General features: G+C 46.9%; 1 protein-coding gene across 2 annotated transcripts in view; it reads right to left on the bottom strand.

Moving 5' to 3' along the window:
- Positions 1-24,196, bottom strand: part of LOC142592696 (uncharacterized) — a 409,269-nt gene that overhangs the window by 202,849 nt on the left and 182,224 nt on the right. The window contains exon 6 of one of the 2 annotated variants that reach the window (XM_075704273.1): positions 18,137-20,460. The exons of the other annotated variant lie outside the window; for it this stretch is intronic. Coding sequence (XP_075560388.1) covers positions 20,330-20,460 — 131 coding nt within the window. The 3' untranslated portion in view covers positions 18,137-20,329. Of the gene's footprint in view, positions 1-18,136; positions 20,461-24,196 lie in introns of those variants that run through there. 2 annotated transcript variants of the gene reach the window in all.

Genomic DNA, 24,196 nt, shown 5'->3' on the forward strand with positions numbered 1-24,196 from the left:
TGTCCATATTCACGGCGTCTTGTGCACTTCGAAGAGTACAGATTGCTATGAAATTTATAATAAGATTTATATAGCGTAGCATACGAAGCCACAAACACGCCTGAATCCACACGTACGAATATGAGACAAATCCATGTACTTCCCATCATCCCCATGGTAGATGACGAAAGGCAAAACTGCGGCCCGATTTCCGTTATCTAGTTGAATATAGGCGGCTACCTGCCTGAACAGCCAGCCGCACATTCATTTTTCTCAAATTGTCGGGGTTCACATGCTCTTTTGTCAGTTTTGTTACTGCACGGAGCTGCTGCTTGCTGTTAACCTCCTGAAGTATACAGTAACGGTCATAGTTGATCTTATGTTCGCCATTCTGTAAAGTAAAAAGATGATTGAAAAGTTGGATCTGATATTTTGTGATCACGATAATTTTCTTACTCGCTAACATAAAAAAGCGGATACCTACCATGCCGTACTTGTGACGAAGCAGATGATTTCTTATGCACTTCACAATCTGAGACACACCACAGAGGAAGTATGGATTGCTGTCTGGAATACAGGGATGTTCAATTTTGTGCTTAGGTGCATGAGAGTTGCCTGTCACACCGAATGTTGATCACATTCACTTGTTTGTGCTTGCTCCATCGCTTATGACGGCTATCACTGTAGCATTTTGTTTATGAAGCTCTATGACGGCGTTCAAAACCATCCTTGCGAGGACTCTTCCAGGAGATGCATTTTTGGAGCGAAGCTGGCGATTGGTAGTACCCACGAATGAAATAGGGGCACAAACGTACGCACAAGTGCATGATCTGCCATGGCTGTCGATTCCTGGTCGTCTTCTTTATATGTTTGCTTATTGAATGTGACAGCTTGGCGTACTTTCATTTTGTCTAGTATGGGGATTCCACAGCAGCTTACTCCTTGTTTAATAAGTGCACCAATGCTGTTAAGCGAAACCTTATTAAAACCGAACTCGCAAGGCATTCCCTTTATAATTTGTTTAAGGTGCGATGACGTAGGTAGTGGCAAAATATTCATCTTTGACATCATCCTATAAGCAGCAGGGCTTGATATCTTAAGAAGGAGGGAAGACATCAACCAGTCGGTTTTATAGCGCTTTCCTCTCGCTAACTTTGCTTTTGAAGCTTTCAACACTGCGTGAAGAGCAAGCTGTTGCGCTTGAGGAAGACATATTTGAAAGCCCGAATTTCTTTTTGGCTTTGTCGCGAAATATTGTAGCCCTAATAACTGTTTCTGAGGTTTTTATTTGTTAAACGTACCCTTTGGTGAGGCTTGGTTCGTTCCTTGGATTTCTTGTTTTTTCGCTTTTCCCATGCTCGGATATTTTTTCTTGTGCTCCTGCACAGTGGGCACAAGCTTTCCTGAGACAGCCTAAAGCATATTGTGCTCCTCCACACGTCCTGGGTCTTGAAAGCTGATGTTGCTGCCGAAATGGAGGGGAATAAACCACATGACAGCCCGTGCACAATTTTAGGTTGCTAACGTAAGTGAGAAATGCGGATAGTTTCGTCAAACTTGAGAGTTTTAGCGGTTCTCCCGAACATATACCGCAGTAAGCCTTCCGCATAAGCTCAGTGCAACAGAGAAGTCTTTCCTTATAACCACAGCCCCGTCGGTCACAACAATACCACTGTTTTCATCAACTTTGAAGAGTCATGAGCTGGACACTCCAGGACTCGACACTTGAGTGCTCTCTGAATGCAGGGAACGAAGATGCTTTCTCTGAACACATCTCTAGAACGGAAGGGACCTCGGTTTCTTTAGCATTACTGTTTTTTATGTTTACATCACGTCGCCATCACTTTCAGACATAGGAACACCGCAATTTACTGTTGCTCTTAGCTTCGAAGGTTTTCTTCTGGGCTTTGGTGCTTTTGCTTTCGATAGGCGCGCAGGAATGTTGGGGAAAATAAGTGACTCTGCACCCACCTGCCACGTGGAATCTTAACAATGCTGCCTTTAACGATGTGCTCGTAGAAAGTGATTAAGTCCTCGGCACGTTAAGTGCTGTCGACTGCACGTTTTCTCTTGAGAAGCATATCCACTTTGGCAACCCAGCGCGCTGCAGCTCGGCACACAGACTCTTTGTCAAACTTGGCTTACAACACAATACACGTGATCTCCAAGTCACCTACCTATATTTCAATTTATAGATAAGCGATAACACCAAAGGAACTTTTTCGGAGTGCACGCCGGCGACAGACAGCCTAGACTAACACCAATAAAAGCACTGAACGTGCCCGCCGACAGCCGCCAGCTCGATCCCAACGCGACGCAAGCGCCATCTCTGAAGGCATAGACGAATTGGAGCCGCCTCCGAAGCAGACTTATACAACTGACCTAATCTACCTACGTTGGGTGCGGCCGGTATTTGTATTTGCACCGGTATTTGGAGTTTCTGGCGTTGAAAAAGCGCAGTAGCAGCTGTGAAGCAACAAAAGCAAAGATGTGGCGCGGCGCCGTATTGGCCGGTTGCCTTTCCTCAAAAAGATCGCGTTCTTGTGATGCCTGTGGCAGAAAGCAAGTTCCGCGTCCACTCCCAGGGTTCTACAAGGGAAAGGAAATACCCAAGAAAGTGAACGAGGAAACACCGCCGCGGTAGCTCAATTCGTAGAGCATCGCACGTGAAATGCGAAGGTTGTGGGATCGTCCCGCACCTGCAGCAACTAGTTTTTTCATCCACCTTCATTTCCATTATTTATCGTTTCTTTATGTTATTTATTAAGCACAAGTCATTTTCCCTTTGATGTCCTTGGTGACAGTGTTTGTTGGCTTCTTATGATGTGCGCACACAAATGTTATTCGAGAAACAGTGCGATGTTATCAGGTGTTTTGTCACAGAAACGCGGAACGAAAGCATGGGCAGGTGTAAGTATGTGGTGGTTCTCAGGGAAATGTGCTGGCAGGGCTAATAATTTGACGATAGAAACTGCGCGACCAGTTTCCACATGAGGTTGAGACCGTATGTAACAGAGTTACATTTCTCCTTTTCGGTTATTTGAGGAGAGTAATGATAACCCTTAGCTGATTTTTTTTTTTTTTTTGCAGAAAATGGCCTGGCGTGCCTTCTCCGCCGGTGTATGAAGAAAATAACCAGAGCAGGGCGCCAAGAAAAGAGGCTGAAGAAATATGTGGGAACTGCTGTGGAGCCTCCCGAGGACTTCAAAAAAGAAGTGCGGAAGCGGAGGAGCGAGCTAAGAACAAGTATTCAGGAGGTGCTGAACTTCAAGGGTGAGTTAGTTTCCACATGAGGTTGAGACCCGTATGTAACAGAGTTACATTTCTCCCTTAGGGTTATTTGAGGAGAGTAATGGTAACCCTTAGCTGATTTTTTTTTTTTTTTTTTGTAGAAGATGGCCTGGCGTGCCTTCTCCGCCGGTGTATGAAGAAAATAAGCAGAACACGGCGCCAAGAAAAGCGGCTGAAGAAATATGTGGGAACTGCTGTGGAGCCTCCCGAGGACTTCAAAAAAGAAGTGCGGAAGCGGAGGGGCGAGCTAAGCACAAGTATTGAGGAGGTGCTGAACTTCAAGGGTGAGTTACAGTTTCCACATGAGGTTGAGACCCGTATGTAACAGAGTTACATTTCTCCTTTTTCGGTTATTTGAGGAGAGTAATGGTAACCCTTAGCTGATTTTTTTTTTTTTTTTTGCAGAAGATGGCCTGGCGTGCCTTCTCCGCCGGTGTATGAAGAAAATAACCAGAGCACGGCGCCAAGAAAAGCGGCTGAAGAAATATGTGGGAACTGCTGTGGAGCCTCCCGAGGACTTCAAAAAAGAAGTCCGGAAGCGGAGGAGCGAGCTAAGAAGAAGTATTGAGGAGGTGCTGAACTTCAAGGGTGAGTTACAGTTTCCACATGAGGTTGAGACCCGTATGTAACAGAGTTACGTTTCTCCTTTTCGGTTATTTGAGGAGAGTAATGGTAACCCTTTGCTGATTTTTTTTTTTTTGCAGAAAATGGCTTGGCGTGCCTTCTCTGCCGGTGTATGAAGAAAATAACCAGAGCACGGCGCCAAGAAAAGAGGCTGAAGAAATATGTGGGAACTGCTGTGGAGCCTCCCGAGGACTTCAAAAAAGAAGTGCGGAAGCGGAGGAGCGAGCTACGAACAAGTATTGAGGAGGTGCTGAACTTCAAGGGTGAGTTACAGTTTCCACATGAGGTTGAGACCCGTATGTAACAGAGCTACATTTCTCCTTTTCGGTTATTTGAGGAGAGTAATGGTAACCCTTAGCTGATTTTTTTTTTTGTAGAAGATGGCCTGGCGTGCCTTCTCCGCCGGTGTATGAAGAAAATAAGCAGAGCACGGCGCCAAGAAAAGCGGCTGAAGAAATATGTGGTAACTGCTGTGGAGCCTCCCGAGGACTTCAAAAAAGAAGTGCGGAAGCGGAGAGGCGAGCTAAGCACAAGTATTGAGGAGGTGCTGAACTTCAAGGGTGAGTTACAGTTTCTACATGAGGTTGAGACCCGTATGTAACAGAGTTACATTTCTCCTTTTCGGTTATTTGAGGAGAGTAATGGTAACCCTTAGCTGATTTTTTTTTTTTTTTTTTGCAGAAGATGGCCTGGCGTGCCTTCTCCGCCGGTGTATGAAGAAAATAACCAGAGCACGGCGCCAAGAAAAGCGGCTGAAGAAATATGTGGGAACTGCTGTGGAGCCTCCCGAGGACTTCAAAAAAGAAGTGCGGAAGTGGAGGAGCGAGCTAAGCACAAGTATTGAGGAGGTGCTGAACTTCAAGGGTGAGTTACAGTTTCCACATGAGGTTGAGACCCGTATGTAACAGAGTTACATTTCTCCTTTTCGGTTATTTGAGGAGAGTAATGGTAACCCTTAGCTGTTTTTTTTTCAGAAGATGGCCTGGCGTGCCTTCTCCGCCGGTGTATGAAGAAAATAACCAGAGCACGGCGCCAAGAAAAGCGGCTGAAGAAATATGTGGGAACTGCTGTGGAGCCTCCCGAGGACTTCAAGAAATAAGTGCGGAAGCGGAGGAGCGAGCTAAGCACAAGTATTGAGGAGGTGCTGAACTTCAAGGGTGAGTTACAGTTTCCACATGAGGTTGAGACCCGTATGTAACAGAGTTACATTTCTCCTTTTTCGGTTATTTGAGGAGAGTAATGGTAACCCTTAGCTGATTTTTTTTTTTTTTGCAGAAGATGGCCGGGCGTGCCTTCTCCGCCGGTGTATGAAGAAAATAACCAGAGCACGGCGCCAAGAAAAGCGGCTGAAGAAATATGTGGGAACTGCTGTGGAGCCTCCCGAGGACTTCAAAAAAGAAGTCCGGAAGCGGAGGAGCGAGCTAAGAAGAAGTATTGAGGAGGTGCTGAACTTCAAGGGTGAGTTACAGTTTCCACATGTGGTTGAGACCCGTATGTAACAGAGTTACGTTTCTCCTTTTCGGTTATTTGAGGAGAGTAATTGTAACCCTTAGCTGATTTTTTTTTTGCAGAAAATGGCCTGGCGTGCCTTCTCCGCCGGTGTATGAAGAAAATAACCAGAGCACGGCGCCAAGAAAAGAGGCTGAAGAAATATGTGGGAACTGCTGTGGAGCCTCCCGAGGACTTCAAAAAAGAAGTGCGGAAGCGGAGGAGCGAGCTACGAACAAGTATTGAGGAGGTGCTGAACTTCAAGGGTGAGTTACAGTTTCCACATGAGGTTGAGACCCGTATGTAACAGAGCTACATTTCTCCTTTTCGGTTATTTGAGGAGAGTAATGGTAACCCTTAGCTGATTTTTTTTTTGTAGAAGATGGCCTGGCGTGCCTTCTCCGCCGGTGTATGAAGAAAATAAGCAGAGCACGGCGCCAAGAAAAGCGGCTGAAGAAATATGTGGGAACTGCTGTGGAGCCTCCCGAGGACTTCAAAAAAGAAGTGCGGAAGCGGAGAGGCGAGCTAAGAACAAGTATTCAGGAGGTGCTGAACTTCAAGGGTGAGTTAGTTTCCACATGAGGTTGAGACCCGTATGTAACAGAGTTACATTTCTCCCATAGGGTTATTTGAGGAGAGTAATGGTAACCCTTAGCTGATTTTTTTTTTGTAGAAGATGGCCTGGCGTGCCTTCTCCGCCGGCGTATGAAGAAAATAAGCAGAACACGGCGCCAAGAAAAGCGGCTGAAGAAATATGTGGGAACTGCTGTGGAGCCTCCCGAGGACTTCAAGAAAGAAGTGCGGAAGCGGAGGGGCGAGCTAAGCACAAGTATTGAGGAGGTGCTGAACTTCAAGGGTGAGTTACAGTTTCCACATGAGGTTGAGACCCGTATGTAACAGAGTTACATTTCTCCTTTTTCGGTTATTTGAGGAGAGTAATGGTAACCCTTAGCTGATTTTTTTTTTTTTTTTTTTGCAGAACATGGCCTGGCGTGCCTTCTCCGCCGGTGTATGAAGAAAATAACCAGAGCACGGCGCCAAGAAAAGCGGCTGAAGAAATATGTGGGAACTGCTGTGGAGCCTCCCGAGGACTTCAAAAAAGAAGTCCGGAAGCGGAGGAGCGAGCTAAGAAGAAGTATTGAGGAGGTGCTGAACTTCAACGGTGAGTTACAGTTTCCACATGAGGTTGAGACCCGTATGTAACAGAGTTACGTTTCTCCTTTTCGGTTATTTGAGGAGAGTAATGGTAACCCTTAGCTGATTTTTTTTTTTTTTTGCAGAAAATGGCTTGGCGTGCCTTCTCTGCCGGTGTATGAAGAAAATAACCAGAGCACGGCGCCAAGAAAAGAGGCTGAAGAAATATGTGGGAACTGCTGTGGAGCCTCCCGAGGACTTCAAAAAAGAAGTGCGGAAGCGGAGGAGCGAGCTACGAACAAGTATTGAGGAGGTGCTGAACTTCAAGGGTGAGTTACAGTTTCCACATGAGGTTGAGACCCGTATGTAACAGAGCTACATTTCTCCTTTTCGGTTATTTGAGGAGAGTAATGGTAACCCTTAGCTGATTTTTTTTTTTGTAGAAGATGGCCTGGCGTGCCTTCTCCGCCGGTGTATGAAGAAAATAAGCAGAGCACGGCGCCAAGAAAAGCGGCTGAAGAAATATGTGGTAACTGCTGTGGAGCCTCCCGAGGACTTCAAAAAAGAAGTGCGGAAGCGGAGAGGCGAGCTAAGCACAAGTATTGAGGAGGTGCTGAACTTCAAGGGTGAGTTACAGTTTCCACATGAGGTTGAGACCCGTATGTAACAGAGTTACATTTCTCCTTTTCGGTTATTTGAGGAGAGTAATGGTAACCCTTAGCTGATTTTTTTTTTTTTTGCAGAAGATGGCCTGGCGTGCCTTCTCCGCCGGTGTATGAAGAAAATAACCAGAGCACGGCGCCAAGAAAAGCGGCTGAAGAAATATGTGGGAACTGCTGTGGAGCCTCCCGAGGACTTCAAAAAAGAAGTCCGGAAGCGGAGGAGCGAGCTAAGAAGAAGTATTGAGGAGGTGCTGAACTTCAAGGGTGAGTTACAGTTTCCACATGAGGTTGAGACCCGTATGTAACAGAGTTACGTTTCTCCTTTTCGGTTATTTGAGGAGAGTAATTGTAACCCTTAGCTGATTTTTTTTTTTTGCAGAAAATGGCCTGGCGTGCCTTCTCCGCCGGTGTATGAAGAAAATAACCAGAGCACGGCGCCAAGAAAAGAGGCTGAAGAAATATGTGGGAACTGCTGTGGAGCCTCCCGAGGACTTCAAAAAAGAAGTGCGGAAGCGGAGGAGCGAGCTACGAACAAGTATTGAGGAGGTGCTGAACTTCAAGGGTGAGTTACAGTTTCCACATGAGGTTGAGACCCGTATGTAACAGAGCTACATTTCTCCTTTTCGGTTATTTGAGGAGAGTAATGGTAACCCTTAGCTGTTTTTTTTTTCAGAAGATGGCCTGGCGTGCCTTCTCCGCCGGTGTATGAAGAAAATAACCAGAGCACGGCGCCAAGAAAAGCGGCTGAAGAAATATGTGGGAACTGCTGTGGAGCCTCCCGAGGACTTCAAAAAATAAGTGCGGAAGCGGAGGAGCGAGCTAAGCACAAGTATTGAGGAGGTGCTGAACTTCAAGGGTGAGTTACAGTTTCCACATGAGGTTGAGACCCGTATGTAACAGAGTTACATTTCTCCTTTTTCGGTTATTTGAGGAGAGTAATGGTAACCCTTAGCTGATTTTTTTTTTTTTTTTGCAGAAGATGGCCGGGCGTGCCTTCTCCGCCGGTGTATGAAGAAAATAACCAGAGCACGGCGCCAAGAAAAGCGGCTGAAGAAATATGTGGGAACTGCTGTGGAGCCTCCCGAGGACTTCAAAAAAGAAGTCCGGAAGCGGAGGAGCGAGCTAAGAAGAAGTATTGAGGAGGTGCTGAACTTCAAGGGTGAGTTACAGTTTCCACATGAGGTTGAGACCCGTATGTAACAGAGTTACGTTTCTCCTTTTCGGTTATTTGAGGAGAGTAATTGTAACCCTTAGCTGATTTTTTTTTTTTTTTGCAGAAAATGGCCTGGCGTGCCTTCTCCGCCGGTGTATGAAGAAAATAACCAGAGCACGGCGCCAAGAAAAGAGGCTGAAGAAATATGTGGGAACTGCTGTGGAGCCTCCCGAGGACTTCAAAAAAGAAGTGCGGAAGCGGAGGAGCGAGCTACGAACAAGTATTGAGGAGGTGCTGAACTTCAAGGGTGAGTTACAGTTTCCACATGAGGTTGAGACCCGTATGTAACAGAGCTACATTTCTCCTTTTCGGTTATTTGAGGAGAGTAATGGTAACCCTTAGCTGATTTTTTTTTGTAGAAGATGGCCTGGCGTGCCTTCTCCGCCGGTGTATGAAGAAAATAAGCAGAGCACGGCGCCAAGAAAAGCGGCTGAAGAAATATGTGGGAACTGCTGTGGAGCCTCCCGAGGACTTCAAAAAAGAAGTGCGGAAGCGGAGAGGCGAGCTAAGCACAAGTATTGAGGAGGTGCTGAACTTCAAGGGTGAGTTACAGTTCCCACATGAGGTTGAGACCCGTATGTAACAGAGTTACATTTCTCCTTTTCGGTTATTTGAGGAGAGTAATGGTAACCCTTAGCTGATTTTTTTTTTTTTTGCAGAAGATGGCCTGGCGTGCCTTCTCCGTCGGTGTATGAAGAAAATAACCAGAGCACGGCGCCAAGAAAAGCGGCTGAAGAAATATGTGGGAACTGCTGTGGAGCCTCCCGAGGACTTCAAAAAAGAAGTGCGGAAGCGGAGGAGCGAGCTAAGCACAAGTATTGAGGAGGTGCTGAACTTCAAGGGTGAGTTAGTTTCCACATGAGGTTGAGACCCGTATGTAACAGAGTTACATTTCTCCTTTTCGGTTATTTGAGGAGAGTAATGGTAACCCTTAGCTGATTTTTTTTTTTTTTTTGCAGAAGATGGCCTGGCGTGCCTTCTCCGCCGGTGTATGAAGAAAATAACCAGAGCACGGCGCCAAGGAAAGCGGCTGAAGAAATATGTGGGAACTGCTGTGGAGCCTCCCGAGGACTTCAAAAAAGAAGTGCGGAAGCGGAGGAGCGAGCTAAGCACAAGTACTGAGGAGGTGCTGAACTTCAAGTGTGAGTTAGTTTCCACATGAGGTTGAGACCCGTATGTAACAGAGTTACATTTCTCCTTTTCGGTTATTTGAGGAGAGTAATGGTAACCTTTAGCTGATTTTTTTTTTTTTTTGCAGAAGATGGCCTGGCGTGCCTTCTCCGCCGGTGTATGAAGAAAATAACCAGAGCACGGCGCCAAGAAAAGCGGCTGAAGAAATATGTGGGAACTGCTGTGGAGCCTCCCGAGGACTTCAAAAAAGAAGTGCGGAAGCGGAGGAGCGAACTAAGCACAAGTATTGAGGAGGTGCTGAACTTCAAGGGTGAGTTACAGTTTCCACATGAGGTTGAGACCCGTATGTAACAGAGTTACATTTCTCCTTTTCGGTTATTTGAGGAGAGTAATGGTAACCCTTAGCTGTTTTTTTTTTCAGAAGATGGCCTGGCGTGCCTTCTCCGCCGGTGTATGAAGAAAATAACCAGAGCACGGCGCCAAGAAAAGCGGCTGAAGAAATATGTGGGAACTGCTGTGGAGCCTCCCGAGGACTTCAAAAAATAAGTGCGGAAGCGGAGGAGCGCGCTAAGCACAAGTATTGAGGAGGTGCTGAACTTCAAGGGTGAGTTACAGTTTCCACATGAGGTTGAGACCCGTATGTAACAGAGTTACATTTCTCCTTTTTCGGTTATTTGAGGAGAGTAATGGTAACCCTTAGCTGATTTCTTTTTTTTTTTTTTTGCAGAAGATGGCCTGGCGTGCCTTCTCCGCCGGTGTATGAAGAAAATAACCAGAGCACGGCGCCAAGAAAAGCGGCTGAAGAAATATGTGGGAACTGCTGTGGAGCCTCCCGAGGACTTCAAAAAAGAAGTCTGGAAGCGGAGGAGCGAGCTAAGAAGAAGTATTGAGGAGGTGCTGAACTTCAAGGGTGAGTTACAGTTTCCACATGAGGTTGAGACCCGTATGTAACAGAGTTACGTTTCTCCTTTTCGGTTATTTGAGGAGAGTAATTGTAACACTTAGCTGATTTTTTTTTTTTTTGCAGAAAATGGCCTGGCGTGCCTTCTCCGCCGGTGTATGAAGAAAATAACCAGAGCACGGCGCCAAGAAAAGAGGCTGAAGAAATATGTGGGAACTGCTGCGGAGCCTCCCGAGGACTTCAAAAAAGAAGTGCGGAAGCGGAGGAGCGAGCTACGAACAAGTATTGAGGAGGTGCTGAACTTCAAGGGTGAGTTACAGTTTCCACATGAGGTTGAGACCCGTATGTAACAGAGCTACATTTCTCCTTTTCGGTTATTTGAGGAGAGTAATGGTAACCCTTAGCTGATTTTTTTTTTGTAGAAGATGGCCTGGCGTGCCTTCTCCGCCGGTGTATGAAGAAAATAAGCAGAGCACGGCGCCAAGAAAAGCGGCTGAAGAAATATGTGGGAACTGCTGTGGAGCCTCCCGAGGACTTCAAAAAAGAAGTGCGGAAGCGGAGAGGCGAGCTAAGCACAAGTATTGAGGAGGTGCTGAACTTCAAGGGTGAGTTACAGTTTCCACATGAGGTTGAGACCCGTATGTAACAGAGTTACATTTCTCCTTTTCGGTTATTTGAGGAGAGTAATGGTAACCCTTAGCTGATTTTTTTTTTTTTTTGCAGAAGATGGCCTGGCGTGCCTTCTCCGCCGGTGTATGAAGAAAATAACCAGAGCACGGCGCCAAGGAAAGCGGCTGAAGAAATATGTGGGAACTGCTGTGGAGCCTCCCGAGGACTTCAAAAAAGAAGTGCGGAAGCGGAGGAGCGAGCTAAGCACAAGTACTGAGGAGGTGCTGAACTTCAAGGGTGAGTTACAGTTTCCACATGAGGTTGAGACCCGTATGTAACAGAGTTACATTTCTCCTTTTCGGTTATTTGAGGAGAGTAATGGTAACCCTTAGCTGATTTTCTTTTTTTTTTGCAGAAGATGGCCTGGCGTGCCTTCTCCGCCGGTGTATGAAGAAAATAACCAGAGCACGGCGCCAAGAAAAGCGGCTGAAGAAATATGTGGGAACTGCTGTGGAGCCTCCCGAGGACTTCAAAAAAGAAGTGCGGAAACGGAGGAGCGAGCTAAGAACAAGTATTGAGGAGGTGCTGAACTTCAAGGGTGAGTTACATGTTCAGGAGTAATTTGTATGAAATTTGTATAATGCACAGCAGAAAACGTAACACCGAAATATTACATTTCAAACATTTTTCTGGCCACGTACGCATAACCTCTTTAATTGGACCCTGAAATGATTTTTTTATTGTGCACAAGGATATGCGTTCTGAACATTTGACCTTAGCCTGCATACACGTTCAGTGACAACACCGTAAGAATAGGCTAGGTGGCTGAACGAAGGCCGTCCAGGCGGAAAAATAGGCTGTGCATGTATTGCGTAGCGCTCGGCAGATGGCGCCACAGACACAACGGCCTTGGTTTTGAAGCAGAAAAGCAGGGCGAGAGTTATTACGCATGTGAAAAGCGTCAATAAAATGTTCTTCGTATGTTATTCCAGCTTGACACGGAAACTTGTTTGGATAGAACGAAGCATACGTTTAAGGAGACTAAGCGTGCTCCGATAGCCATGTCGTGCACGCTCTCATCCATACCGGTATAGGAGCTTGGCACAATGAGGCCAGCGCAACGGTAGTCGGCTACAATACCTACCTACCTCACCCACAGAACTTACCATGATGAGATGCCAAAAACTCCCCGCGAAAACTAGTTTTGCGTGTAATGTAACCTAGATAAGCTCGCAGTCAAATTGTAATGCGCTGCAAAACAGCTTTCCAGTGTGGCCATTCGAAGGTCGCATTCTTTAATAACCGAAGTTCAGTGTTCTGGTACAGGTGGTTGTGATGTTAGTGTACAGGACGGACAAGCGTCGGCTTGTCGGCATTTGCCAATTTCTCGATCATATGGACGACTGCCATTTAAAAGCCAGGGACGCAAAAGCAGTAAAGGTTTGTGCAGATTGACATTTGACAAATACGAAGAGCATGCCATCAATGAATTATTCGTACAAGCGTTTACGTTCCATAAACAAAGTGGACATTGGCACACATTTCGCACACACGAGGAAGTTCATGGCGCCCACCATTTATTTGAGCACATTAAACGTAGAGTTTTCACTTACTGAAGCTTCAACAGCTTTTGCAGCCACTGCGACTTATTTTTTGCCTCAAATGTCTGTTTGCAGAACTGCCTCATTCTCATGGCTACATATCTGTGTAGCACGCCAGCAATAACTTCTTTTTATGATAGGCACAGGAGAAGAAAAACTTGTACTTATCAAGCATGTTGTCCAATGTTAGTTCATCGGCATTTCTGAGAGCTGCATGCCTGTGGAATTCCATCGCCTTTGCATGAAGCAACTGAAAAAGACATCGCTTTGGGTGCAAAATGGTTTTACACAGAACACGGCTGCTTTCCGGTTGATGACGAATTGCTCCTTCTTCCAATAATCCTTCACGGCATTTTGGACACGGTGGGCTTTTCATGTACTTGCGGTATATAAAACCAGCTATATAATATATTATGCAATCTGCAGCTGCCCGTGCTTCATGTAAGTTGTCGAACACGTGGTCATCTTCCTTTTAAGCAGCAACTAGGCAATCTAGCTTCTCTTTGAGTTTCTTCAGGTGTTCTTCTGACTTGACACTGTCGTCAAAAGCAAATTTAATATCTTTGAGTTTAAGTACAGGTGCACCTTGCCGAGATTCATTTACAACCTGAGTTTCCCAATTTAGGGGATCTAATCAAACAGTAAACAGATAACATGTTGTAAAGCTGCAGAAATATGGGCATAGATGTGTGGTCATTTTGGCCACCAGCCTGTCGGATAATCCCAAAAAAGCGTACCAACAGGCCTTGGTTACGTTTTGCTGTTGAAACATATTTGAGACCGCACTCCTTTAGCAGGTATCTTTACAGTTCCAGTGCGGAAAAAATAGTCACACGAAGGCCCTCAGCGGTTTGCTCGGTTAGGCAACTTGCTCTTGAGATATTTCCTTTTTCCCATTTATTTGAGCAATCCAACGACGAGGCCAGGACCCTCAAATCTCTGCTGCCAACGCTGATGCTTTCCTTTGGATGGTTTCAGTTGAGAGCATCAAAAAGATTGTTAAAAGCTTAGTGTGAATTCTGCTGTTGCCTTGACATTTTCGAGCCCTTTTGTGCCTCACTCCGAGTAGAACTCTAAGCCTTTCGCTACACTCCAGCTGAACAACTGAGTGGCCAGCTTCACCCGCATTTTTTCGGTCGTTGAAGGGTTGATCTGGAACAAAGCTAATTTGTGGCAAACATGCAAATTTTCTGGCTGTTTAGAGTCCCCCATTTAGAGCCTGTCAAAATGTACCCAGTGAACGCGATTGCCATTTACGCACAACACTTTCTCTGAAAGTAAACGCTTTCGAACGCATTTCATAAGATGCGGTGCGTTAGAAAACACATATACATTGCGTTTCTCATCAATGGGATGACTGAAGCAGTTCCGGGACTGTTGCAATGCTCCAGTGACGCCGAACTCCTTCTACATTGCACGGTTCATATTTGCGCCATCACACACGACCACGCCATCTAAGATTCCCGCGTATTCAAGCAAAAGTATTGCAAACACTGCTGTCGGCTGAGATTACTTGTCGCCAAATGACCGAAAGGGAAATACAAGCCCGTGGTCAGCAAGGTCGTCGCGGGCCGCTGAAGAACCTTCCTAATCAGTGAAGCCACTGTTGTCATCGTCTTCGAACGAACTCGAATTTCCTTTCGGACGCGCATTTCGTAGTCGTCTTTAGTGGCCATCTTCTTCTTAAAGGCTGTGAAAAACCTCTTCTCAAAGCCACACCTGATTCTTATCAAGCAAAGGCACTTGCACACTGTCGTAACGCAAGGAAGGGTGAGCACCTGATTACCTCCCAGGAACGAGTATGCAGATCGGCTACGTATGAGCAACAGCAAGCACATCAGAAGCCAATCCTCTGTGTACTGTCTACTTTTTTTGTTCGTCAACCTCGCTGCTGCTATACACTCCTTTACCGCAGTCAGCTGAGCACTAGGGAAATCTATTGTGCGTAATTTCTCGCCCAGTTCTTCTTCTGGCATTTTTTGCATGTGGATATGACCTTCTGCTAGCTCCACCGACATTTTTAAAGCGGTTGAGCGGACGATTTTTGGACCTTTCCGGAGCATAATTTGCCCGACGCAATAGTGCAACTTTGTCCTTGCTCCGGTATGAAGTCAACGGACGCGTACCTGAAGGCCCAAGCCTGCGCATTCTTTCTTCTGTTTTTTGCTGGTGCATTCGCAGGACGGTTGAAAGGCCAGAACATATGTGACATACTAATAAGTTCGAGCCACTAGGGTCAAGAACAATAAAGCATCTCTTGTGCCGCCATCTCTGGTTGTTCTCGAGATGTGCCCACTTTGTTTCAACGTGCCGGTACTCCAGAGCGCTCGGTCCACCATTGCAGTTTCGTCTTATCACCATGTTTCCTCTCATCAACATGCTCTAATATAGCCTTAACGTCACCAATAGTTGTTAAAAGTACCTTCATACGGCACATCTGCCTTTGAAGCTGACCTGCGCATCACGGTTGTTTGCCAGCATATCTTCATGAATTTCAACAATTTTAGTGGTTGCCAAGGATGATGCGGGGCTCACTGGCGATAGGCATGCATCTGACAGTAAACGGCTTTCAGGTTTTTTGGTGCGCTCCAGCTGGGAGAAGACGACGCTTTTTACTTCTCCAAAGCCGAGCCGGTGGTATCCCCATGAGTTTGACGGAAGAAAAAACCGTGGTAAATCGACGAACAAGCTTGCGAATGCGAGCGTATGCAGAATTAGGGATGAGCTAGGACCAGCAGATTGAGGCATTTTATCACGTTTGCTAATCAAACGCATCCATGTCGTGCTCCGGTGCACTCGGCCACGCTTCGAAAGAGCTTCCATTAACGCCACCACTGTCGTTGCTACACGAGGCTTCTCACTCGTTATGATCTTTCGATGCAACGCATCGTCTGTTAGAGTGCGACTGCGGTTGCCTTTCTGCCGGGCGCTTCCTTGTTTCCACTGTTTTCGATAAGTTAGCCGGGCTGTCGGCAAATCTTGTGGGAGCAGCATTGTCGCAAGGGATGCCTTTCGTGGAGCACTCACCAAGGCGTGCCCTACAAACGAAGCTGTACAGGGTGATATGCACTGGACTAGTTTTGAAGTGAGAGAATCTCACAGTAAAATTGATTATGAGGAATGACTGAGGAATATGGAAGACAATGATTGGGCTGAGAGAGTGTTGAGGCATTTGTGCAAGAAAAAGCATTGATTCACAGTGGTGGATAAGAACTAGGAAGCTGACCAGCAAGTATGCAGCCTGTAGAGTGAGCAGCACAGCAACGAAGAACGTCGAGCGGAAAGTTAGAGAGGCTCATATAATCTATTGCGGGCCGGCAGTTTAGAGTAAAGCTGCCATGATTAACTACTTAACCACTGGCCTACTTTAAGCTTTGGGTTGAGCGAGAACAGGCGGAAAGTAAACATTTCCGCAATAGCGATTAGTAAGACGTGATTGGAGATCAGTGGAAGAAAAGTAGGGAAACGACAAAAGACGGAGGCTCACAAAAGCATAGTCCATAATAGGGCGTCAGAAAATAAGTATATTGGAATTCATCATGTTTTATTTTCGTTTTTAACCTAGGTAGGACTTTACACAGTAGAATAGGAAAAGCTTGGTGGCGCAGCCCACCGCCCCATTCTAAAGGGGACTCTCGTAACATCCATCCATCCAACGGTGGGCGACAAAGGAATTTCAAACGTTGCCTTTCCTTTGACTCTGTGATGACCCACTTATGGGCAAAGGTTCGTGTTCTCAATGTTTTAGCGGTTCTCTTAGGCGGAGCCTCCGAGAACCCAATTGAGGACGAAGCCGTTGGTTCGGACACACACACAAAGACTTTTAATCACACACAAAAGAAGCATAAAGCAAATAAAAAGAAACAGAAAACATGCTTGAAATACACACTCAAAAAAATAACATTGCGGTAAGGAACGCTCTTATAGGGCTTGCACGAGGTTAACGAGGGTGCGAGTTCGGGCTTGCCACGAGGGCGGGGACGCGTCGCAGTCTCGACGCGGCAACGCGGCGACAAGCTGGCAGAAGGAGTGGCGCCGGCCTCACCAACGGTCGTGGCGTAGGCTGACCGACCGGGCGCCGGGAGCGCGCCAGCTCTGGCGAGGCGAGGTAACGCTGGCGGCTGTGTGGCAGGAGTGGACGGCGGCGGCGTTCTGGCCGGGCAGAGAGCTCGGGCCCGTAGCCCGACTGCTCCCCTCTCGCCCACGAGCACGGAAGCTCGAACGCCGGCCTCGGGCAGCAGGCGGCACGGCAGACGGGGCGGCGTTCTGGCCGGGCAGAGAGCTCGGGCCCGTAGCCCGACTGTTCCCGTCCTGCCCACTGGCGCAAAAGCTCACCGGCCTTGAGGAGCTGGCAGCACGCTCAGGTAGACGGGCGACGCACAGGAACAGGTTGGCAGGAGGCCCCGGGCGGGTGAAGTCCTGGTGGGCTCGGGACCGGAACCCGACGGCCCGTCTTCAACGCCCGCTCCGGTGGTTGACCTCCTCCTGCCGTCGTTTCCTGGGACGATCCTGGCGTCTCCCCGGCGTCTCCCTGCGTGCCCTCTTGCGTGTCGCCCCCCGTTCTGCCAGCGCACCACGCTTTTTGTCGTCGTCTGGCCGATTTGGCATTTACTGATTGGCTGCCCGACGCCCCGTGGTCTTTTCTCATTGGTTGCTTTTTCCTTTTGTTCTCTTTCCTGCGCCGCGCGTTCACGTGCCGGGCGCTCTTCGGCGTCGTCGTTTTTCTTCTTCCAGCTCGCCACGCGTGCACTCAGCGTCGTCTGCTCTCGACCGTCCCGAACCCCGCACCGTGTCGCGCACCACACATCACAGACTCGAACACCCCCCCCCTCCATGCAGTATGCCGGACAGCAGCAGCAGTGGGAAAGCCGAAGGAGGAGGGAAGGACAGGTTTGCTTTAATAAACGAGTACTTGAATTAATCACAAATTAAATCCAAATGAAACATTCTCGTTGGCCCCCTTTGGGCTCCTTTCGTCCTGACCTTCTTGGTTCACTATAACATGTGATGGCTGTGTTAGGGTTCAAAATGCACAGGCTGGCCAGCCACCATGCTGTAATCAGTTCAGATACTTTTACTTGAACATGACCTCAAGTATGGGTCGCTTTAAAAAATGTATAAGGAAAGTGCTTTAAGTTTGATCATGAAAGTGGGGAGCCCTACTGCTAACCTTGCAGAACGCATAAAATTATGGATGAAAGGAGCATTCAATACTTTAAAAAGATCTGATAGTTAATCGAGAAACATTTGAGTTTACTATGGATTGCATTAACGTACCAGCATTTTTTTGCTGAATTTATCACGCTGGTGCGTAGAGCTCATTAGGGACGCTTGAAGACATAGCTCAGTAGTGTACATACTGTAACGTTATCGATTGTTTGAATAATGGTTTTTTGCAATGGGTGTCACTACCTGACGCTTCTAAACTGCATCACCCATAATACACTACCAACTTGCTGTCAATTTCATCTTCGTGGCACAAACATGCTTTTTTAAACTACGCTTGTGATGAACTGGTACAGATGTATAGGTAATTTGGCATATTGGATGTGTGCAACCTATAGATGCTGAAACTTAGGTACACGTCATGCATATCAGGCCTCTGATTTTCATCAAATATAGAACTGCTTTTTCATGAAATTGACCAAGTTGTATGTTGGGCTTGTGGGTACGGCATGATGGGAGCAAAAGGCGTAGGGCACCAGAAACTGGAGAAAAGGACATACTATCGCATCGCCAGCTTTGGTGATGAGATGGCTGGTAAAGAGTTGGAATTCATGTGCCTGGCATGATTTTTTTTCGCAAGATGACCCATACTGTCACGAGTGGTGCTATCGGGGTACTCAGCACATGTTCTTTGCAGCCGAGTGAAGAGTATGCTGTGATCGCGCAATTTGTGTGGTCATGTCCTTTTGTTCGCTTTCGGGTGGGCTACGCCTTTTGCCTCCATCATGCTATTTCATGTAGTTCTTTCATTGTAGCATGGAAAGTTTTTTAGGAGTCTCGTATAATGCCTATAAAAGGGCAAACATTTTTATTTCGCCGATTTCTGCTAGCACACTACAAAATAGTCCGACAAATTGCCCTTCACTTGAACGACACTTTTGACAAAGTCCATGAATATGTAATTTCTGTATGACATGAAAACCTGCAAATAACTTTTGTTTTGCGAATAGTAGCGGTTGCTTCATAATTAAACTCTAAAATACCACCACACTGATAAGCAGAATAATATTTTACTGCACCTTTGGCGCTGCCATGGGATGTTGAGCTATCATCAGCAAATCCCACACTATGATAACAGCAATGAATATTACTTCGGTCCAACTGCCATTTCGTAGCATATTCTCTAAGGGACCCTTGGCTGTATACCATTTTTTAAAACCAATTGCTATAAACGAATGACAAACTGAAACTGACCGTCTCATTGTTGGTTTATACCATATTCATTTGTTAAATGCGGTTACATGTGTTGCATGATTTTTTTTGTACTAGAACCTTAGTTTAACACGTCTTCGTTGCAGTCCCTACGCTAGCAACGCGGCTGCAAGCAGCGTACGCTACTCTTGAGGCCTGGAAGTCAGCAGCCCGTGTGGCCAGACAGACTGGCAGAAGCGAGGACATTGCCGTCTTAGCCACGCGGAAAGTAGACGGTCGACAGGCAGTGGATGAGCTTCGAGTGAGGTCGAAGGGCTACATGATATATAAGGGGCGTAGCCCTTCATTGTGTGTGCGTGTGTGTGTGTGTGTGCGCGCGTGCGTGAGTGCGTATGACATGAAAACCTCGAAATAACTTTTGTTTTGCGAATAGTAGCGGTTGCTTCATAATTAAACTGTAAAATACCACCACACTGATAAACAGAATAATATTTTACCGCACCTTTGGTGCTGCCATGGGATGTTGAGCCATCGTCAGTAAATCGCACGCTATGATAACAGCAATGAATAGTACTTTGTCCAACTGTCATTTCATAGCATATTCTGAAAAATTAACTATGGCAGTTGATGACAACAAGGGTCGTGGTGCAGTCTCTAAGGGACCCTTGTCTGTATACCATTGCTTGTAACCAATTATGAACGAATGACAAACTAAAACTGACCGTCTCATTGTTCGTTTATAGCATATACATTTGTTAAATGCGGTTGCATGTGTTGCATGATTTTCTTTGTGCCAGAACTTTACTTTAACATGTCTTTGTTGCAGACCCCAGTCTTGCCAACCGCTTAAACGCAGCTTTCAACTCCCTGGATGCTTGGAAAAGGGCTGCCATCCGCGTGCGACACCACCACAACAGCGAAGACGTTGCGGCCCTTTCTGCAAGGAAGAGCGAAGGCAGACAGGCGCTGCAAAATCTTCGCAATGAACTGAACACGGTCCAAGCGATATAGTGTGCGTGTGTGTGTGTGTGTGTGTGTGTGTGCGCGTGCTTGCGTGCGTATGACATGAAAACCTGGAAATAAATTTGTTTTGCGAATAGTAGCGGTTCCTTCATAATTAAACTGTAAAATACCACCACACTGATAAACAGAATAATATTTTACCGCACCTTTCTTGTCTGTATACCATTTGTTGTAACCAATTATTATGAACGAATGACAAACTAAAACTGACCGTCTCATTGTTCGTTTATAGCATATACATTTGTTAAATGCGGTTGCATGTGTTGCATGATTTTCTTTGTGCCAGAACTTTACTTTAACATGTCTTTGTTGCAGACCCCAGTCTTGCCAACCGCTTAAGCGCAGCTTTCAACTCCCTGGATGCTTGGAAAAGGGCTGCCATCCGCGTGCGACACCACCACAACAGCGAAGACGTTGCGGCCCTTTCTGCAAGGAAGAGCGAAGGCAGACAGGCGCTGCAAAACCTTCGCAATGAACTGAACACGGTCCAAGCGATATAGTGTGTGTGTGTGTGTGTGTGCGTGCGTGCGTGCGTGCGTGTGTGCGTGTGTGTGTCTTTGTGTTTGTGTGTCTTTAACATGTCTTTGTTGCAGACGCCGCGCTGGCCGACTTCTTAGACACAGCGTACAACGCGCTGGATACGTGGAAGGGCGCAGCGGTCCGCGCCAGACACTCCCACCGCAGCGAAGACATCGCCGCTTTGGCGACACGCAAGAGTGAAAGCCGACAGGCGCTCGAAAATCTTCGTGCGGAACTCCAAACGCTCCAAGCTATATAGTGTGTGTGCGTGCGTGTGTGTGTGCGTGTGTGTGTATGTGTGTGTGTGTGTGCGTGCGTGCGTGCGTGCGTGTGCGTGCGTGTGTGGGTGTGTGTGTGGGGGGGGGGGGGAGTGCATGCAACCGCGATAAACTTTGGAGACTCCCTCAACAAAACAAACGGATGGAACTACGTGGGCCCTGTGTCAGATATGGTCGAGCACTGCGCTGAGGGCTGTCACCACCTCGTCAACTGCTGCTCGTGCAACAATCCCGTCGCCAGAATGAGCGTCTTTTGGCTCACTTGCGGGGTGGCTGCAAGTCGGACGTGCCAGCCACGAACCAGGCGCGTACGTCGTCCGCTAGCGGCGGCCCCGACGCCGACGGTTCTCTCGCCACACTGCTGAGCAAGATCGACAACTGGGAGAATGGTCTGACGAGGACAAATCAGCTCGAAGAAATGCTGCGCGAACGGATTAGCGTCGCTGCGCAGCCACTACCGGTTCTCGGTGACAAAGTCGCTGGAACAACTCATTGACGGCCGGACACCACCACTGCGGTAGGCACTACCACACAGGCCGGCGGAGAACGACAGCAGCCCGACGTCGTGTCGGCTTCGACGTCTCCGTCCGAAGAGAACGCTACGCCAGTAGCCAACCGTGACGCTGCGGTGGCAGACTCCCCGACCCAATCAAGAGATCAGTCGCCCTCCGAGCCTCTCACGAACGGCCTCAATGGTGAGCCCGAAGCTGTGGTCGAGTCAACGACACCTTCAGATGCTGCCGAAGCGCAGCCCAGACCAGAACCGAAAGCCTTTTTCACTTACGACTGGGTGATCAAACCCCTCCGCAAGTACCGTAACGCGCCCCTGCAGGTCTTCACGACCAACGTACTCACTGTGGGCGAAAAGGGGGACAGGCTGAGGCTGGAAGGCAAGTTCCACGACCTGTCTTCACCTGTCTCTTCACCTCGGGCTCTACTTGAGGATTGTCAGGGGTCCCAACGACGCCTGTCTCGAATGGCCGTAAAACCGCAAGTGCTCCTTCGTGGTCCTCCACCATAAGCAGCACCCCAGAGACGTAAGCTACGACGCTTTTTGGCCAAATGAACATCCAGAAAAGGCATAACGCGGCCAACACGGTTCTGAAGCGGCCGAAAAAGGATAAAGACAGCATCGGCCTTGACAGGTGTCTGTCGGTCGCGCAAACGCTGCAGAGTGTCAAGAACAACGAATTGTCAAGAATAGCGAATGCAGGGTGCGCTTCGTTGTTGAGTGAAGTGCTCACCACCTGTCGGGATACGACAGACTTGCTTCCAGCTCTTGGACTCTTTTTCTCGAGAGCGGTGACGAAGCATTTTTAGCACACGTCCATCCTTTTGTTGTTGTTGCTGCCTTGTCATCGGTCGCATGTCGAGAGCATCATATTATTTTATTTGGTTGTTGGAATGGATGAATATGGTGACTAATGTTGAGTGAATTGCTAATGGTCTTGCCTGCTCTGTCTTTCCCATCGAAAGCACTGACACACCAGACGTTGTACCAAAGCAGATGAAATGATGCAGAAGTTAGGCGGCAGGCAGGCACTGCTAGTTCAGAAGCTTTCTTTTCTTTCTTTTACATTTATATTATTTGTTTCCTAACTGATCGCCTGAACTAGACTTGCAGATGCAGAGCCATCAGCATAATGGCTAGACTTGCGAGCATGTGGTAAAAGAATTGATTATCTGTAAGCTTAGATCACTGAAGGTGTACCTTTCATCAGTCGTTTTATGTGTTTATCACCACCACCTCGTGCAATGGGGGTTCTACAGGAACAAGTTGCAAGACGAAGTTTCACTGCTAGACTAATTCTGTTGTGAGCTTGATTTGATAGTTGAACGAGGTATCAGGCTCTATTGAACAGATCGCTTGCACTGATGTCGCTGCCACCGTTCTGGCAAAACATTTGCACGCACTAGTCTTACTTCTCTATTCTTCGGTAGTGCAGAAGAGGCTGAGTGCCTCACCCAAATGGTGGAGGCGACATTCTGTGCAAGCCTTCTTTATACATGTCATCATTTTGGAGGTTGCGGGCAATTATGGATTGATGCACAAGTTTAAATCTTCGGCCTTCCATGGGTTTGTGCTGTGTGTTTTGAGTAAGGTGGATCACTCTAAGGTTATGAAAACGTGAGCTTATGTTTGGACACTGGATCTCAGTGGTTTGCTTGCCATATGGTAAAGTAAGCACCTTCTTCAGTGGAGTAATTGGGCCAAATGATGTCACCATCATGTCTTCCTCTTATCTTACCTATGTGGGAAACTAAAAACAATATAAATATCACATTGAACGAATCAGCATAATTGTTAGCTTGGGCATTCGTTGCATCAACCCTATTGATCAACTTTTGCTATATCCTGTGACAGCTAAGGTGGCATTGGCACATGACATCACCAAACATCACTGATGGGCTCCTGGGATTTTTTGGCGCCAGGCTTGGTGCCTTCTTGTGCAAATGCCAACTGTTGTTTCAGTGTTTGTTCGTGCTGTCATCATCTTTGATGCAAAAAATTTTATACAGGAGTATTAAGTTTCACCATGTTTTGGCTCATGAACAAGGTGTCTTGCTTCTCTGACAGTGAGTGATGGGCGACATCACTATACCAGAACTGTGGCCTCAAGATTGTGTTGTATTGCGTGGTGTATATAATCCCACTAATTGCAGAGGCCATGCCAGACAGTTTCAGGTATTTTGACAAAACATTTCTGAAGAACTTCTTGACATGTGCCACCATGACAACACCTTCCTGCAGGTTGCATTCTCTCACGTATTTGCTTTCCATCATTTTCATTCTACTTTCCATATGCTTTCACTGCACAAGGGATCCAAAAGCAACTCTGTAACTTAAACATCAGCTACACATTTTGCGCTGAAGTAAATGCTGTGTGTTGTATTCCCAGTCGATCACTTTCAAAGTGTACTAAATGTGTGAGACGGGACAGGAACATTCTCCTGTGTTTCGCACTGTTAGAATACTGCAAGTTTGTACCAACTAAGCAAAATCAATGGAGGACGTTTTTGAAGGTATCATTTTCAATTTGCATTCATTGAAGAAACCTGCAGCCAGAAGGATGCTTGTTTTTTCACTTAGGTGTTCTGTTGCTTGTTACATCGCACAGAAGTTATACCCCAAAGTGATCTACCGTGGGTACGGCCTGAGCTGTGTTGCTTTCTTACCTTGGTAAAACATTATTTTTCCGCAGAATTTCAAATCGCGCAGATGAATCTCTTTCCTTATTTCTTTTCCTTCCACTTTTTAAATATTTTTTTTCAGCTGCTTGGTGCATCTGGTGCTTCATTTGTTGTCTGTGTGCCCTGTTTTTAGTTCATTTGCTTTGAACCATAAGCATGTGATGATAAAGTAT

This window comes from Dermacentor variabilis, chromosome 9 (genome assembly GCF_050947875.1).
Source record: "Dermacentor variabilis isolate Ectoservices chromosome 9, ASM5094787v1, whole genome shotgun sequence".
Taxonomy (NCBI): Eukaryota; Metazoa; Arthropoda; class Arachnida; order Ixodida; family Ixodidae; genus Dermacentor; species Dermacentor variabilis.